The sequence below is a fragment of the Podarcis raffonei genome, chromosome 5 (assembly GCF_027172205.1).
Source record: "Podarcis raffonei isolate rPodRaf1 chromosome 5, rPodRaf1.pri, whole genome shotgun sequence".
NCBI classification, from domain to species: domain Eukaryota; kingdom Metazoa; phylum Chordata; class Lepidosauria; order Squamata; family Lacertidae; genus Podarcis; species Podarcis raffonei.
Window position 1 is genome coordinate 44,740,921 of NC_070606.1, and position 17,781 is coordinate 44,758,701.

Consider the following 17,781-nt stretch of genomic DNA (forward strand, 5'->3'; position numbering starts at 1 on the left):
GCATATGTGACATTAAATGATCCCTGCATTTCATGTGCTAGTTTTTAAACTGTAAATTGCATCCATGAGCAAGGGCAGCCAAATGCAGGAGTCCCAGCATGCAAAGGGGAAATTCAACCCCTCATTCCCTTGTTGCATTCCTATTCTAAAGCTGCAATTTGCTTTTGGGCAAATCCCCCATTGGAGCTAATCTGCCATTGGTCCAGTTTGAACCTAAAAGAGCTGACTGTTCCTCTAAGTGGTAACAATGAGTAGAACCAATGTTCTAAGGAAGCAAACGTGATATGTGACACATCAGACCTAGGATGCACTTTTAGCACAAACATTTGGGGACCCATTTATTAATCTTTTACCATTTATTTGCACGGTGGTATTGCTCCTGTTGAGACCCACCTTACCTTGGATCAGGCTGTGACCCACTAGTGAATCCTGACCCACCAGATGAAGAAGAGTGCTATGAGATACATAAAAATATGCACTCTAATATAAAAAATTATATATAGACTGACACTTTTGTGCTTGTTGGTAGATGTAAATTTGTGTTTATAGTTCACAATGACATAAGAAGAGCCCTGCTAGAAAAGGTCCGTCTAGTCCAGCATTTTGTTTCCTACAGCAGCCAACCAAACAGAGACAATAACTCCCCTTCTTATTTTGCTTTGTTTCAAACATTAGCACACAGAGAGCATTTGGGATAATTTGGGAGTCAATAATTGATAGGCTGGCAGGTATACTTTGGCTAGGATCCAAAGAGCTACTTCAGTTGAAGCAAGGCATTTATAACAACACAGTAGAGCATGTATTATAAGCTGAGCCTTATTTCATATCACAAGCTGCTTTTGAAATTCATCTCACTTGCTGAAGCAGATGCCTAACATGATGTGTAACTCAAAAGAACTACATATGTACCCCTGCCTCCCCTTCCCTTGTTTTCCCAGAGTATAAATTTTAGATTCCAAATTCCCCCAGGGCAGGGACCTATCCTCTTGTGTTCTGTAAAGTGCTATGCACACTGATAACTGTGATATAAAAAAACAGATAACTGATCACGGTGCATTGGGGTGGAGGCTACTATTTAAAGACACACACCCCGGCTCATGGAACCACTTTCACAGTTCACTGCTGAATGGATTGGACTTGAAGTGCACCCCAGAAATGGAAAATAAAAATGATAAGGCTGAGTGTACACTAAATGGCCTTGGCAGCCAGGAATATTGAGCATATTTCCTAATGTTCATGTTGCTGGACCTTAAATGTGGCATGTGATACAATCCTCTGCTCCCCCCTTTTTTGACTGTGAAGTATTTGCCACTGAGTTCAGTGGGACTTACTCCCAGGTATGTATAGACTGCGGTCTGAATAGCACTGAGATTCATATAAGTACACAAGCAATAGCAATTTCACCAGTGCTGTTTCTGGGGCACTGAAGTTTTCCACAGGATTTGATATGCAGGCAGGGCAGAGTAAATACAGAGTTCAAACTAGATCGTCCTTGCACACATATTAATATCCAAACCACAGCATTCTACACCTCACCTCGTTTTCAAGTGGCTTACTAAATTAATTCTTAAACTTGCTAACAATCTTTTTTTAAAAAACCAAACTTACAGAATTTGGGATAAAAACTTGCACCTAATTTGGATGTTATCTTTTAACAACTTGCTTTGCAGTATGCAAAGCTACCTGCATCCTGGCCTGTAACCTTAGGCTTTCTCAAAGCTTCACCTGTATTACAGCTGTACAACAATTAGTTAACTATATTACATTAGAAACGGACAGCCCACAGGCCACGGACAGCTTGTGCAAGGCAGTCCCTTCAAATGTTCAGGTGCTATATGTCGTATTTCCAGAAATAGTGTCCAGGAGCTAGAAAGCAAATTATAAGAGTGAGAGTGATTTGTATGCCTTTCCTCATAATAAAGCCCTGCTGCTGAATAATGACTTTCAATATTTAGTTATGGTAATAGTCTTCATTCCTGTTGGCTATCACAGGCGACTAGAACATTCGCCTGATGGGGGTGGACAATGCACATCACTCAGGGAAGAACTTGTCACCCACTATGTTTTTGCTAAGTATGGTAATCTATAATGTGCAAATTATAGGTGAATATCCTGTTCATTTTACATATTTTAACCGCAGCCATCTGCTTAAACTGTCTGCCCTTGAATATCAAAGTTCATAGGCATCCTTATATTCCAAAGCACAGGTGGAAAAGTATGGCCAGCAACCAACTGGGAAAAATAAGGTGTTAATTGCTATAGAAAATGAAAGCAAACAAGAAATAAGCAAACACTTTTAATCATTTCATGTTCTTATCTTTGTAGGCTTTCATATCGGACTGGTCAAGACACATCTAACTGTGACACATGCAGGAACAGTGCATGTATAATCTATAGGTAGGTTAATAATTGCCATGTTCCTTTAAATTGGGTAAAAATGATTTTATTCCCTGGTGGAAGATCGAAAGCAAGTCAATGTTTTAAATTGCCATTTCAGCACGAATGCACAGAAGACTAGGAAATTAATGTTTATTGCACTATAAAATCCAATTTATAAAGTATTTCAGATATAAAAAGAGAAATGAGACGAGGACACGTGTGTGTTCTGTATTTGCACCAGGCACACACATAAAACATCAGCATCATGAGAACGTTGAGCTTAGGGGCAATGCTGATGAACTTGAAAGCAATACTCAGTGAAATCTCAGGGGTGCTTTGCGCTTCATGTTCCAGACTTCTTGTATGTACCTATTAAAAGTGTTAGAATCAGAAGTAGACACACTCATTTTGCTTTATGGAAAGACAGCCAGTCACAGACTTCCACATCATATCTACTTGATGAACACATGGTAACATGCATGTCTCTCCTTCAAACACATTTTCAGTGGGTACATATCACAGGTATGAATTAACATGTATTCATTTAAAATGCTAAGTGAACTCAAACTGAGAAACTGAAAGGGTGAGGCATTGTGGGGGGTCTGCAACATAACTAGTAGAATCAAGATAAATTATAAGCAAATGAATTTTAAAATTTGAAACACTAAATTTAAAATAATGCAGAATTTTAATAGCTTTAGCACGCTACATAGATAATACAGCACTGCATCAGAGGAAAATATGTGCCACTATTCTTTGCAACAATGACAGTGAGGACTAGGTCAGTAGGAGGAAACTGACTGCAACAACTGAGTAGCTCAGGGAATAATTGTGGGATGCTTAGCGCACAAAAGCTATATTAGTGACTACATTTCATATTTTAAGTCTTATGGTGTCTGTTTGCACAATATATCAAACACAAATTGAAATGCAGGAAGCCTAATGCTATCTCATTCATTCTCCTTTGTAATGTATGCTGTTAAAGAAATTAGGGGCTCTAACTTCAGAAGTTCTTAAGGGCGCAATGGCTTCAGGTGGATTTTGTTCCCAATTTTCCAATTGCACATGATGTTTAGGTGAAAATAGCAGCAAATCAGATATGCTTTTGCTGCATCATTACTCAAAGCTATTTTTGTTAAAAGTTAATATATGGGGACACAGGTGGCACTGTGGTGTAAACCACTGAGTCTAGGGCTTGCCGATCAGAAGGTCGGCGGTTCGAATCCCCGCGACGGGGTGAGCTCCCGTTGCTCAGTCCCAGCTCCTGCCCACCTAGCAGTTCAAAAGCATGCCAGTGCAAGTAGATAAATAGGTACCGCAAGTAGATAAATAGGTACCGCCATTTCCGTGCACTGCTCTGGTTTCGCCAGAAGCGGCTTAGTCATGCTGGCCACGTGAGCCAGAAAAACTATCTGCGGACAAACGTCGACGAGTAAAGTGAGATGAGCACCGCAACCCCAGAGTCGTTCGCGGCTGGACTTAACTGTGTGGGGTCCTTTACCTTTTTACCTTATTTTATATTAAGGTGAACTAAAATAGTAACTTCATAAAGAAGCATGGAAATATGTAGAAACATATACATCAGATACATTAAATACTACATTTCAGTTTGCATTTTAACACTGTAAAGAAGAGATAGGGAACTTGTGGTCCTCCATATGTTGCTGAATTACAACTTCCATCATCCCTGACCACTGGCCATGATGGCTTGGGCAGAATGCAACTTGGAATCTAACAATAGCTGGAAGGTAACAGGACACCAGGACAGCACACCCTGTCGTGAAGAATGTTCCAGATTATTTTTTTTTAGAAAACCTTTTTCTTTCCTTATTTTTCATTAAATCCCCACTTTCAAACATTTCCACCCATGTAAGGGCTCCAGACCTATGTTTACCTTAAAAAAAGGTCAAATCATTTTTGTTGGGGGGGGGGGGTTCCTGGAGTAAAGTTTCTGGAATAAAGGAGAGAGTGGAGAAAGAGTTGCACATCCTACTATTTCCCTGCTGCAAATCACGCTTTCCAGAAGCAGCTGTTTGGTTAATGTTAGACACAATATTGTTGTAATATGTTGCTTGGGTAGGTGGAAAATGAAACAGGAGCCATAGTAGTTGTTCTATTTTTCAGTCAGCACTCAGAACCTTATATACCAGCATGGGAGTCTGAGCTCATTGGGAAACATATATAAATACCCTTGTTCTCTATCCTGATGATACATACAATCCACTACATCCAAACATTAGACTCAAACATACATAAAGTGTTAAACATGTAAACAGTGCATCCAAGATGAGTAGACATGAAACTTTATGCCAGCCATCTAAAACTTTCTCCTCTTTTTTCCTGTCCCTGCATATTTAGACTGCATCACCTTTCACTCCATCCATATTTTTACAAGGATAAACTTCACTGTCCACATTCCCATCAGGACAATAATAAAATCCAAAGAGCTGGAAAGAGAGGGCTTTCCATTCTGGCAACAGTAATAGAAGAGGCAGCAGAGAAAAGCACTACACAGTTCTCCAGAGACTACTGCCTCTTACGCTCACTCTGTGCCCAACACCACAAACACACACACACACAGAGTCATAAACACATAATCAAAGGAAGTTCATTCATGTGGCAAAACCACCTCAACATACAAAGAGGAGAACCAGTCTGAATGTGAGATAGCAGACATGAGAGAATGGCCCTCTCTAAGCATCTCCACTTACAGACAAGAAACAATTTTCTAAATCTGCCCTGATTAAAGCATATTTTGTTTTGAACCAAGGCAGCTATTTAAGAGGTACTCATAATGTGCTTAAGAGGCTGTGTATAAACTCAGGAACATAATCGTAGGGTAGAGGTAGGATGTGCTTAGAAAACTCATATAAATGAAACCCTTTTAAACTGGCCTTAACTGAAGCATAAAAAGCAGCCTTACAGCAATAAATCCATTGCCCTCCTGACTACCCAACTGCATCCTCTAATGTCAAGTACAGCAACTGAGAAAGTGAAATGTAGAAATTATTAAATGTAATTAATTTTCCTCAATATGACATTCTTGGAATGTTAATGTACCATGGCACAATAGCTGGTGTCTAATTAAAGACCATCATGGCATGAAAGATGAAGATTTCAAACAACTTAAATCTTCTTTTCCTGTTTTTTTTATTTTCTTTTACTGTTCATCAAAATACCTGATTATTTTGACCAACTTTATCAGTGCCTAATATTTTTAATATACACCGAAGCTCTTCTCCCTTCTTCCTACTTTCTGTACAGATTTCAAAGTAGTATGCAATTGGCTACTTGGTTTTTATGTACTGGGAATTTGGTTTGTCATATATGACGAGGATTTATTTTTTAAAAAGAAAAATATGTGCCCCTGATGCCACATTGGAAAACTTGCTCAAAGAAAGGGTGGTATTCTCACTGGTGATTCCCCAAATACATCCCTTAAAATATCTTCTGTCTTTTTTTCTTTTTTTTAAGAAGGTATAAGGTTGACTTGGGGAAAAAACTGTAGGGAAAATAATAAGTGGTAACTAAAACCTCAAGCATATAGCCAAAGAGATAATGGACATGAGGCTTGTGCTGAGTGTTTTGTCCAAGATAGTCAAGAATCTCTAGCCTGACTGGCTCTCCTGCTTCATACAGTCTTATATCCCCATCAGGGCCGGATTTAGGTTTGATGAGGCCCTAAGCTGCTGAAGGTAATGGCGCCCTTTATATGCCCAGCTGTCCTTTGTCAGCAACAAATTGTCACTGTTTTTGTGTTGAATATATGCTATATGGTAATTTTTGGACTTAACAGGTCCATACACAACACAAAACACTGTTGCTGCATGTAGGTTTTATTTTATTTGTTTTTTATCTAATATTTTGGAAATGTACATCCAGGTTTTTTTCTTTAAATTTTTTGGGGGCCCCAAAAAGAGTGGGGCCCTAAGCTATACCTTGTTTAGTTTATATGTAAATCCAGCACTGTCCCCAACTAAATTGCTGAAAAAGGCAGGAGGATAGCAAGGATAGCCAGCCTGTTCTTCCACAAGGAACATTGTCTAGTACTCAGCACTATAGAACACTTTTTGCCAACCTATGTGGGTTTCAGATTGTGAGGAGAGGTCTACAAAAGTATTTTGTGATGGGATATGGGAGTCAGTTGTTCAGTGCTTTTTAAAAACAATGACACTGTGCTAACCCAAGCAGCCTTACGGATCCCAGTATCAGTTTATACTGCTCATTTGATTACACTGGTCAAAGTCTAACATCTTACACATTCAACTCCCATTTATAAAGTAGGGGGGGGGGTCTAAATCTAGAAAAGTATGATAGCATATACATAATGCAATGCAATGCATATATACAGAAGTGTAGAAGTGTCTACTCTCTCTCTCTCTCTCTCTCTCTCTCTCTATATATATATATATATCATAAGTAGACACTTCTACATAAAACATATTCCAGTAGTTAGTAGCAAAATCTTGCAATATCTATCTGTAATTTGTCTTATGAGAAGATACTGTTAAATGTACTGACTCACAAGCTAGAATAGATGACCAAGCCTCAACTTTATAATTTAAGGTTGCCCCAAGCCCATTAGTGACTAAATGAATTCTTTAAAAAATACAAATTTATTTCATAACTGAGAAAAAAATGGCAACTTTAAAAATTCATAATACACTGCAGTGACAATTCTTTTCAAAGTATTGATTAGAAAAAAACAGATAAAACCCCTAAAGCTTTCATATAATGAATATAATAAAATTATTCTTTTGTTTCGCGCCGACAAATGTTCAAGCTGAGAAAATCTATCCCATTAGTATTAAGATCACAAAACAGAAGATCAAGTATATCCTCCATTCAAAATCAGTTATATTTTATAGAACAGCAAAGCAGAAGTACCACCAAATGAGATTAATACAGCTAAAAAGTTATACATTATCACCATTATCAAGATAGAGCCAGGAGCTCACATATTTCTGCCTTATTATGACTTACTATTGAGAAGTAATGGCATTTGTATGCAGGAAAGGTATTAATCCGATTCCTAGCCTGTCCAAAGTAACTTTTAACAAAAACTGAAAATTATATTCATTCTATGATTATTTCCTAGTGGAACTGCTCTTTCTACCCCAGTTAAAAACAGCTTTTGTTTAATATTTTGTACACTGATCTTGGGCACTTACCATGAATTATCTTAATGGAAGAACCGTCTAAAGCATTCATAACAGAATTCACTTTTGTTGAAAAGTCAGAAGCACTCATTCAAGGCTATTTCAGGTTCAGAAAAGATTTTGTATCTAAAGCATACTGATTAATTTCTGCAGCAAAAAAAAAACCCCTTATAAAAAGCCCTGATTAAACCAGACTACAGAAGTTCTTGAGAAATATTCATGAAAGCCATGCTAATGTATCATTTGGCTATTTTCTGTTCCTCGGAATTAAAAAAAAATATGTATTTGCTTTACGCAGTAATTTAATTTTACCCTAGGTATTATGGTTCTCCTGGTCCTAAATTCTGACTCAACTAAAAACAGGTTATTACAATCTGAAATACAATCTTCAAGTCCAGATCAGCAAATGAAAAAGTTAAGACGATCTTAGTAGATGAAAGCTAATTAGATGATATAAAATCACCACTAAGTTATGTCTCAATAGGGCATCTACACGCCTAAGAGATTTGAGGATCAGTGTTTAAAGTTCTCAAAGCATGACACAGTAATTCTTGAAGCAAAGCCTGCTTAACTTAGTTAATGCAAACCACAGAGAACAACCCTTAAAGAAAAATTAAAAAGATAAAAAGGATACTATAAAGATACATGGGTACAAATTCTCTTTGTCCCACAAAGTATGTTTGTTCCTGTTGCTTATCTCATCAACTTTGACTTGGATTACACTTGGAGACACTTCTAAAAATGTAGCACAGATGATTCTCAAAGAGTTGTTAGGCTACATCCATATGATCAGCTTAAAGTGTGTCATTATTTCAAGTCACAATTAAAAGGCAATAGAATGATATTCAGCTCACGGACACATTACAGAGAAAACAGTATATTGGTAGGGTAAAAGTAAGGGGTTGATCTGCTGCTGCTGCTCCCATTTATTATATGGATTATGTGAACATCAACAGACAAAATAATAAGCCCTTTGCCTGCACAGAGGAGGCTTACAAGGGACAGCAATATGATAATGTGTTGGATGCAAGATAGATAGATAGACAGACAGACAGAATTGATAAAATAAAAGGGATCTTCCTTCACACTTTCAGGTAAGGGGTGTTTAGTTGGCAGAATTGAGGGAAAGGATTCTAATTTGGTATGCAATGTTATTTTGGAGGCTTAGCAATGACATGTGAGAAAGGGGCGTGGATGTTGGAGCTGTGGCTTGCTTAGATTTGGGCAAGCAAGGAAGAGCTTGCAAATGTGAGAGTCAGTGGCGCGTGAAATAATGTAGAAGGTGAAATGTTGGGAGGAAGTTTGGGAAAGGATGATTTGGGGCAGTTTCAGGCGCCAATTACTGGTCCTATCTATAATTGTCCTACCCATATTCATCTTTTTTTCACTGGATATTTTGGACTATGACACCTGAAAAAGCTGCTGTGTGTGTAAGCATGTCATTCCATGGATGCACAATTCAAGTCTAGCTATGTGCTTATTTTCCTGCCATGAGATCCTAAAGAAGAGATCCATGCAGCTTAGAAATGTTAATGATTATGCAGTATAGGCATATGCATCTACCCACAGGAAAAAAACCATGTGCCAAGCTGGAAACTTGGTACATGATTTCCCACAGCTCAAGAGGCAAATCACTGTATAGGTTTCTATTATTATTATTATTATTATTATTATTACTACTACTACTACTACTACTACTACTACTACTACTACATATATAGCAACACTAACAAAGTAGTTCAACAAAAGAAGAAAACCATTGAGCATGGTCAGTGGTTTTTAAAAGCAGTTTGCCTGTGCCCCATGCTTCACATATGCTATCTATATCTCTAAGCTACAACATATGCTGGTCTGAAATTGATTGGGAATATTGAATTGTCAGCACTCAACACAAACATGGTGTCCTAGCCTTAACAACTCAGTAGCTCAGGCCACTGAACAGCAAAACACTTGGCCAAACTATACTGGTTTGTAAACAAACATACCAACAAAAAAGCTCTTTAAGCCTGATGCAAGTATATTCAACTCCCTTCTAGTGGCATGCATACTCTTTAACTTGGGTCCTTTCTGATCCTTGAATCTCGCCATTAAGGAACTTAAGCTTAGTCCTATGTTCAGTCTGTTAACCAGAGACTTTATGCTGCATAGATTTAAACTGACATATATTTTTGTACTAATATTTCAATAGAAGCAAAAACACAAGCAATGTACCATTGCTCCAGCCCATTGCTTTGGCACAATTCTGTCCAATATATTGGACACTGGGGGTCAGAGGGGAGAGAGAAATCAACAAAACCCAGTCCAAGCTCCAATCTGACACTGCATGTACTATTACCATAACAAATTTTATTGTAAAGTCCACAGATAAGTTCCCCATTCCTTACTTTTGCCTAAAGCCATATGCACCCTGTCTCCCTCATAAAAGAGCCTTTCTGGGTGGTCAGGAAACCTTCTGAATAAGGGCCTGGGAGCAGGGCTACTGGAGTGGAGAAAACAACAGGAAACATACTTTCCATGAACTTCCTTGTTAAAGCATTTTAGTTCAATCCTAAATTTAGGCAATCCCTCTCTCCTCCAGCAACCTCCCTGAATGCTACCTCATTTTGTCCAGGAGGAGACCTCCAAGCCTCCAGAGATGCTTTGCATGGAGAGGGGGCAGTGAGACGAAGGGAAGTTTCTTCCACAAACCTCCTTAAGTTAATGTATCTTAGAATCCAAGCGAAAATATATGAGCAACACTTTCTCTTTAAATCTTACATATACAGTTGAAAGATTCCTGTGTTAATTAACATTGTGACAAAACACAATGGTTACTTGTTCCTGTATCTCAGATTCTATCATCAAAGAATCCTCAGCCCTATTTTTTCACATGGATATGCAATGATAGGACCGAACAAATACATTAGGATTAAAGGGATATGTCACCTTGTGTAATATTTTCCCATTTTTTGTGGGTGGGTGGGGGGAGGGAGGTTATAAACCACATTAATTTTTCCCTTAGCTATGAGCCGTGCTTAAGTTTATGATTGTTTTGCCTTTCCATCATTACTTTTGCTTTCTTGGATCCATGAACAGGTGAGGAAACTTGCTATATAATTAACCTACTTTGTGTTACACAAGAATTGCCGTTCCAAAATTGTGTGTGTGTGTATCTCCTTGCCCAGATTGCTGTGCATTACCATTACTAATTGCCCTTTTGTTATAGCGTGAAATCATGCCTCTTTGTTTTTATAAATTAAATCTGAAATGTATTTTACTAATGTATGTTGATCTCTTAGCTATAATTTCTTCTGAATCTTTTTTCCTTAACTGCAGGGCAGCCAGCAGGGCTTTCCACTCCACATACTGCTTACAACTTAGGATGCATATTTTATGAGCTTAACTTTACTTTTATGTGGCAATTTTAAACCTTCAAATGAGTAACAGATTTGAATTTGTTTCTCCCTTGCAATCTTTATGTTTCAAAGTTCTGTTTAGTAACATGATGATCTGTGCCAATTTGACAAGCTTTATCTTTATAATTGGCTGAGCTTCAAGTTTGAGTTACGTTATATGCAGCCAGGATTTTGCCTTATAGAGACGAAGCATAAGCAAAGAGGTCATTATTTCAATAAGTTTGTGCAAAGCTTAGAAGACAGTCTTTTTCAAATACATATAAATCAGATTGTGATGCTCATTCATTCAAATGATGTATTCAGAAGCCTACAGTGCTGATCCCTTTCATGTGTGTGAAGTTGGTAGCTTAAGAACAACTAGGCAAGGGTTTTCATCCAGTTGTTTACCCCAAGTAGATGGAACTTCTTAATTTATCCCTCATTAGCTGCAAGCTTACTCTATCATGGTTTCTGAGGTAATTCCCAACAGGTAATTGTGAACCATCCAATAGGTTGTTGCAGCATACTTTATGATCCAAACAGAAGACTGCAGCTAGTACAGGGTTAAACTAATTTATCCTGGATCAGGATATTGTTCCTTCATTGCAGGGTTGGACTAGATGACCCTCTGGGTCTCTTCCAATTCCACAATTCTATGATTCCACGAAATGTCAGAAACACAATGTGTTTAACATAAAACCCTGTATTGTTTTGCATGTCCCTCTCCCAGGGGGAGTTTTGTACCTTTACTCCAATGTCTCATAATGTTCTGGTATTGGGTGTCGTGTATTGAATGACAAGAGCAACACAGCTTTCATTTCACAATAAATCTCTTTAGGAGTAAGAGGCATAATTTCTAAATCTTAAAAATATCCCCAGACACACACAGAGATACCGTACAGTTAGCAGGTGCATGAATTACCATGTTTGCACAAGGGGCTACAGATGCCAAACCCTCAACCCAAACAGAGACCCAGTTAGTGTCAGACTGCAAGTGCACAAAGTACAAGAACATCTTACAACTAAATATTTTGGGGAGAGGGGTAGAGGAGGAGTCAGCAGAGAAGGGGCGTATATCTTAAAGGTAAAATGACATGCTTTCAATGCAAAATATTCCAGTTTTAATCCATGGCATGTAAAGTAGTTGTGGGATAGACTTCTGTCTAAAACTCAGAAGAGCCTTTACCAGTAATTGTAGTCTGGGGTAGTCAATATGGCCTGTTTCAGATATTGTGGGCTCCAACTCCCATTAGCCCCAGCCTGCATGGCCAATGGTCAGGGATAATGGGAGATGTAGAAAATACTGACCCAAATGGTCTGACTTGGTATGATGCTATGGGGTAACATAGGTCTCACATCATTATTTAGTTGACACATTTCAAGTTTGTTATATATTTCAACCTTCTTCATAACTGTTTTATAACATACTTGTCAATGTGTTCTGTTGAAGGAATGTAGACATTTGATTTTCTTCAGCATGTCACACTCATTTTCAATGTTGACTTGCCTAAAATCTTTACCTTGACAACTGATTTTGGTTTTCTTCTTTTCCTTCCACTATTTAGTGTGGAATTAGATTTTAAGCAGCAAGAAGACAAACTACAGCCAGTTCTGAGAAAACTTCATCCTATTGAGGAAACTCAGGTTGCACCTTTGCCTTATTCCCAGGAGAGTTACTCCTCAACTCCCAAGCAAAAATCCAAAACTGAATCAAAAAAGCACGGAAGATGGAAACTCTGGTTTCTTTAACTAACTCCGTAATATATGGAATTTTAAGGCCTTCTTCAAAAAACAAACAAACACATCCACACGCAAAGTTGTGGAATTTTTAAAAAAGGGATCTTGGTAATCTGAGCAGGTGACTGTCAGCAAGTGTTATACTGACAATATTAAAGAAGCATTCTGTTCTCACCATATGTACCAAAAAGGCCTTTGTACCTATGAACTAACTTTCAGGAGCAAGGCGTTAAATCACACCTTGCCAACTTTGTATTCAAATTTCACCAGTGTGGGATGTAAAAGAATTTTAAAAACCAGGATAGAAATTTAGGTTAGAAAAGTAAAACTACTCTCCCCCAAGTCCCTCAACCCACAATCATTTTTTAAAGAAACATTTTAATGTCAAACTGCCATCTTGCTCACATCTGAGTATATCAATTCAAGTAAGATTTGTTTTGATTTGTTTTTGTGAAGGCGAAAAGCAAGCCTTTTGGTTCCAAAGGCCTTCGTTGTACATCTAATTTTCCAAATATGCTGGGGTTGGGTAGTGCCATTTTCAGCACATAAAATCCTGAGGAAAGCACAATATTTTCAAATGGTCTGAGACCATGAATAATCTTTAAGATGTGACTATGTGTAAACTTGCCTTTATGTGCTGTAGCATTAAGCCAAGTGATTGCATCTCAGTTAAATGCTGGCACCTTTTATTTATTGTCATTTTCATTGCCAGACCTACTGCTCACTTTATATGGGGAGCAATGAAAAGCCACCCAAAGTCAGGACATGCCTTTAATCACTGAAAAGTTGACAGGGTCAAAGCTAGGGGCTCTTAGCTCTCTTAGATATCATTTTTAATCTGTTGGTACCCAACAGCTAAAATTATATATTCTTGGCACCATATTTTGGGAGGGGGGAGGAGAAGAGATGGATAACATTAAAGTAACAGATCATTGGCAGCTGCCACAATTTAATACTCTTTTGTAATTCAGTCTTGAAAAACACTATACACTATTGACACACTGTGCCAGAAATTTTATAATGTGTTGTGCTTTTTAAAAGTTCACAAGAGCCTGGCAATTTTATTTAGTTGCGCATTCAAGAAAGACAGCCAACCATCTTGACCTCCATATTTCGTTCAGTATTAACAGATCAAAACCTTGAATGAAAATGTGAAAACAGACAACTTTAAGAAAAGGTTATGGATTTACAAATCAGTCCCCATACAAAATCCATTGAAGTTGAAAAGTGTCCCGGGATTCATTGGGAAAAAAACTGGTAACCTTAAGAGTAACATTTAAAATTCACCCTCAACTGTAAACCTTGGGCATGAGCCATCCACTTTCTTTATTACCCACGTATTTCAAGAGGAGGAAGCCGAATACTAAATTCTCACCAATATCAATACAATAAGGAAGTTCTTAAATTTGGTTGTGTTGTATCCTGATTTTTCCCCATATTTTTAAATCGTGTCTCAAGAGGAAAAATATGTTATAATGACTTTCCTTGTAAACTTTAGGATTAAGTCAGACTTCTCAGATCCTTTCTAGTTTAATTTTCAACAGGGTATATGCAAGGTATTAGGTCTACAATTTCATGTCTTGAACAAGCATTTTTTCAATACTGGGAAGCAACAAAAAGGGGAAATAATTTTACTTTTAGAATTCCACACAAAAAAGGAGAAACAAGTGTGTGACATGCTATACTCCACTTACTTCAATCTCAAAGTCATTATTTAAATATTGCCAATTTTATATGGCTCCCAAAAAAAGCAATTTGGTCATTTTTAGGGGGAAGATAAATGCTTCACTTAATGAGTTATGAAAATGCAGTATGTGATTGTTATGGTCAGCTTCAAACAGTACTTCCTATTTATGCTTTAACGAAAAATTCACACCTTTCTAGTAAAATTCCAAGAGGGCTACAAATCATTGTACATATTCCAAAATATTTTTTTGCGAAAGCTGAAGGATGAGAAAGGCATTTCCGTGCCATGAAGGAAAGTGCAATTGTTTTATGTTGGACGGGGGAGAATGAAACAATGTATTTTATAATGTTTTTAATTAAAGTTCAAAACCTGTTTACAAAAGATCCCACCATAAATATTTTAGAATTCCAAATATCTCAGAACATAAAATATATTATTTTTATGAAAACAAAATCCTCAAATATAAGCATATGTATATTAAACTAAGATGTTTATTATGATACTGCAAACATCTTCACATACAGAGCAGCTCAGTTCCTTTGACCATTGATGCATGGTCTTAAAGAGGATCATGGCCATTATCTTGATCCAAAGAAGTACAAATGGGAAGTCTGCACATGTAGAGACTTCTGTTTACTTCTGCTGACACTATAACCCATAATACACCCCAAAACGCATTTGAAAATTCCCCCAAATCTAAAATATAGTTTGCCATCCAAGGCAGGTAGTTACCATTCAGTGACAGTGACAGAAGCCCAGCTATATGCATTCATCCCCTCAAACAACAACAAATTGGGTCAATAGTCCAAGCTCTACAGTCACTATCTCACAAGTTATAAATGTGCTTGCTGAAAACTGCACATGCATATGTGCGCTTTCTCCATTCCCCTCCCCCTCCAGCAGCCTTCACTGCCCCTTTGCCTCACCCAACCCCACCAACACAAAACCAGGTTAGGACTTAAATCAATGGAAAGGTTGTTGGGCTTAAAGATTGTTAGCTGCAAGAAATGCACAACAAAAAAGTGTGCAGTCTTCTGGTATGTATGGTAAATATCTGCTGGTTTACAGCCCTTAACAAATTTAAGTGTTTTCGTACCCGGGCCAAAATACGGATAGTATACAACTACACATATTTTAAACAAACAGCTCTCTGATATTCTTAGCATTTGATCTCTGTGTTACAGAAATAGCCCATATTCTCATGGGTTTCCATTTACATACAAATCTACAAAAACAGTATTTTGCTTGTTGCCAAGTAACACAAAAGCTACATTATACAGGTATCAAGGTGGAAAAAGAGGTGCTGGGAAACCATTTTGAAGCTGAAAAAATGAAACTAAATTAAATGTTCTATATACATGAACGGAGTATTTTTCCTAAAACGCTGACAAATTTTAATTCCTACACTTCCTCTATTCAAAAGGTAAAATACATATTCTTGCTCAAAATTACATATTGTGTTATCGTACCATACTATGTAACTTGTAATAAAATGTTCTCTGCAAGTGTGTAAACCGTATCATATTGTATTACATTTAGGATCACTCAGGCACAATTTAGAATTTTATGGAGGGACAATTTAATTCTTTAAAATTTGTAGCCAAGTACAATACGTGATTGAGATGTGAGATGACGATAGTTCCACTTTATTGAGATCTCGTATAAAACCAGGTAGGACACCTAAAAGTAAGTGTATTTTCATTCTCCAATCTGGCATACTCCATAAGTTGCTGCTGTATTCATTAGCAATATCATGTGGTTACAACCACTGGTTTATTTATAAACACACTTCCATATCATGCTTTGATTCCATTTCAAACCAATAAATGCTGCAGTAATTTTATATTACTTGCTATTTTCATACTACAGGGACAATATTTTCTAAGTTTGCATAATTCCCATAAAGCAACATAGTTCTTTGTTTTGGAATTATTGGGAAACAATACATGTAAATATCACTTGTTTTCTTAAAAAAAATACACCACTGTAAGATACTTTACAGAGTCAGGATAAAATGGAAAAAAATATTAAAATTATAAACACTAAATATATGAATTGTTTGCTTTTATTTTACATATTTTTGCTTCCGAAAACTTCTGTACAACAAATTACTGGCTGTGCTGTCTCTATTCTCCCCCCCCCGGCAACATTTCATTGCTATACTGTATCAAGTTTTCTAAATCCAACAGATTAATTTTTCATGAGCAATTTAAAAGTGAACTAGTTGTCAAGATAGCATTTGCCCAACTGCACCTCTGCAGCAGCACCAAGCTCCTTCTCTGTAAACTTAGTAATTATCATTGCCACTAACGGCATCATAAAGGCACAGTATTCATTGCGTTAGAAGGAAGCAATGGGCTTTCAACATTTCTTAGCATTATTTCCATATCAATAAAGTATGGGTGTACGCTATTTAAATTAATGTGGACTCTCTTGAAATATACTCCCCAATTCATTTAGCTGAATGCAGCCTGTTAAGTTTTGTGGGTTTTTTATTTTTTATGGAAGTACAGGTACACCTGAACTGCTCACATTCTGCAATAGATGAACAATTTCATAGAGGGAAACCAAATATGACTTGATTGCAATTATAGTATACCATAAGGCAATATCATGCCTCCTCGTGTATGAAGTAAATCAGACAAGGATCGTATTGCTTGTGTAGCGCCATGATAGTCAGATAGACTACTGTAAGTGAACTGAACCAGAAAGTCCAGTTTTAAACTTGCCTCAATATTAAATTCAGTAGACAGCCGTAGCCAAGCCATTATTTTATTACCTTCAGCCCCCCACCATTACCTCCTACAGTACACAAATGATAACACTGACATATCTTACAATATTTTAAAGATTACCAAAGTAATTGCTCTACTAGATAGTCTTGGAAATGCTGGCACACTGGAATCCTATCATGCAGTACTAGAATCCTAACTTGTCACTGAGCTGTCAACTGATGGAGGTCAGCTACCCACTACAGCTCCCCTAACAACGACAGCTAGTCTTCAGTGCCCTTGTAGGTTCCCTGGTTGCCTGTATCCTCAACCTCCATGCAAAATCAGTCTTCAGGGGTAAGGATCCTTGAGGCAGAAACAGTGGGTCACAGGTAAGTATGTAGGAAATTGCTTTATTTTACATATACAGGAAGCTTGCAACATGGGAGAGTACTTTTCAACATCCTGTTCTGTTTCCAGCTTCCCTGTTCGGGTACTCTTAGGGTCAACCTAGATGAACCAAAATGGCTGACAAGAAATGCTAGCCTAGATAGCTGGTTCAAGCAGAGACCCACAGCAGACAGCGGTCAAGATTTTCCTCAGGGAGAAGGGTGGCAGCTACGGAAGGGTGGGCAACTGGTAGTGATTTGCTGGGGACGCCAGTTTCTTAAGGGGAAGAAACAGTGACAGTCTCGCAACCCCATTTCTTTCCTGCTGCTGGAGTCTTCCTTTTT

General features: G+C 37.6%; 2 protein-coding genes across 5 annotated transcripts in view; one reads left to right on the top strand and one right to left on the bottom strand.

Annotated features, from left to right (window-relative positions):
• The window catches only part of INSYN2A (inhibitory synaptic factor 2A), a 58,945-nt gene extending 42,570 nt beyond the window's left edge, over window positions 1–16,375 (top strand). For both annotated transcript variants that reach the window (XM_053388900.1, XM_053388901.1), the window contains 2 exons: window positions 2,326–2,397; window positions 12,478–16,375. In XM_053388900.1, coding sequence (XP_053244875.1) covers window positions 2,326–2,397; window positions 12,478–12,661 — 256 coding nt within the window. In that variant the 3' untranslated portion in view covers window positions 12,662–16,375. The remainder of the gene's footprint in view (window positions 1–2,325; window positions 2,398–12,477) is intronic.
• DOCK1 (dedicator of cytokinesis 1) overlaps window positions 1–17,781 on the bottom strand; it is a 346,150-nt gene that overhangs the window by 210,595 nt on the left and 117,774 nt on the right. The gene's annotated exons all lie outside the window — the stretch shown is intronic.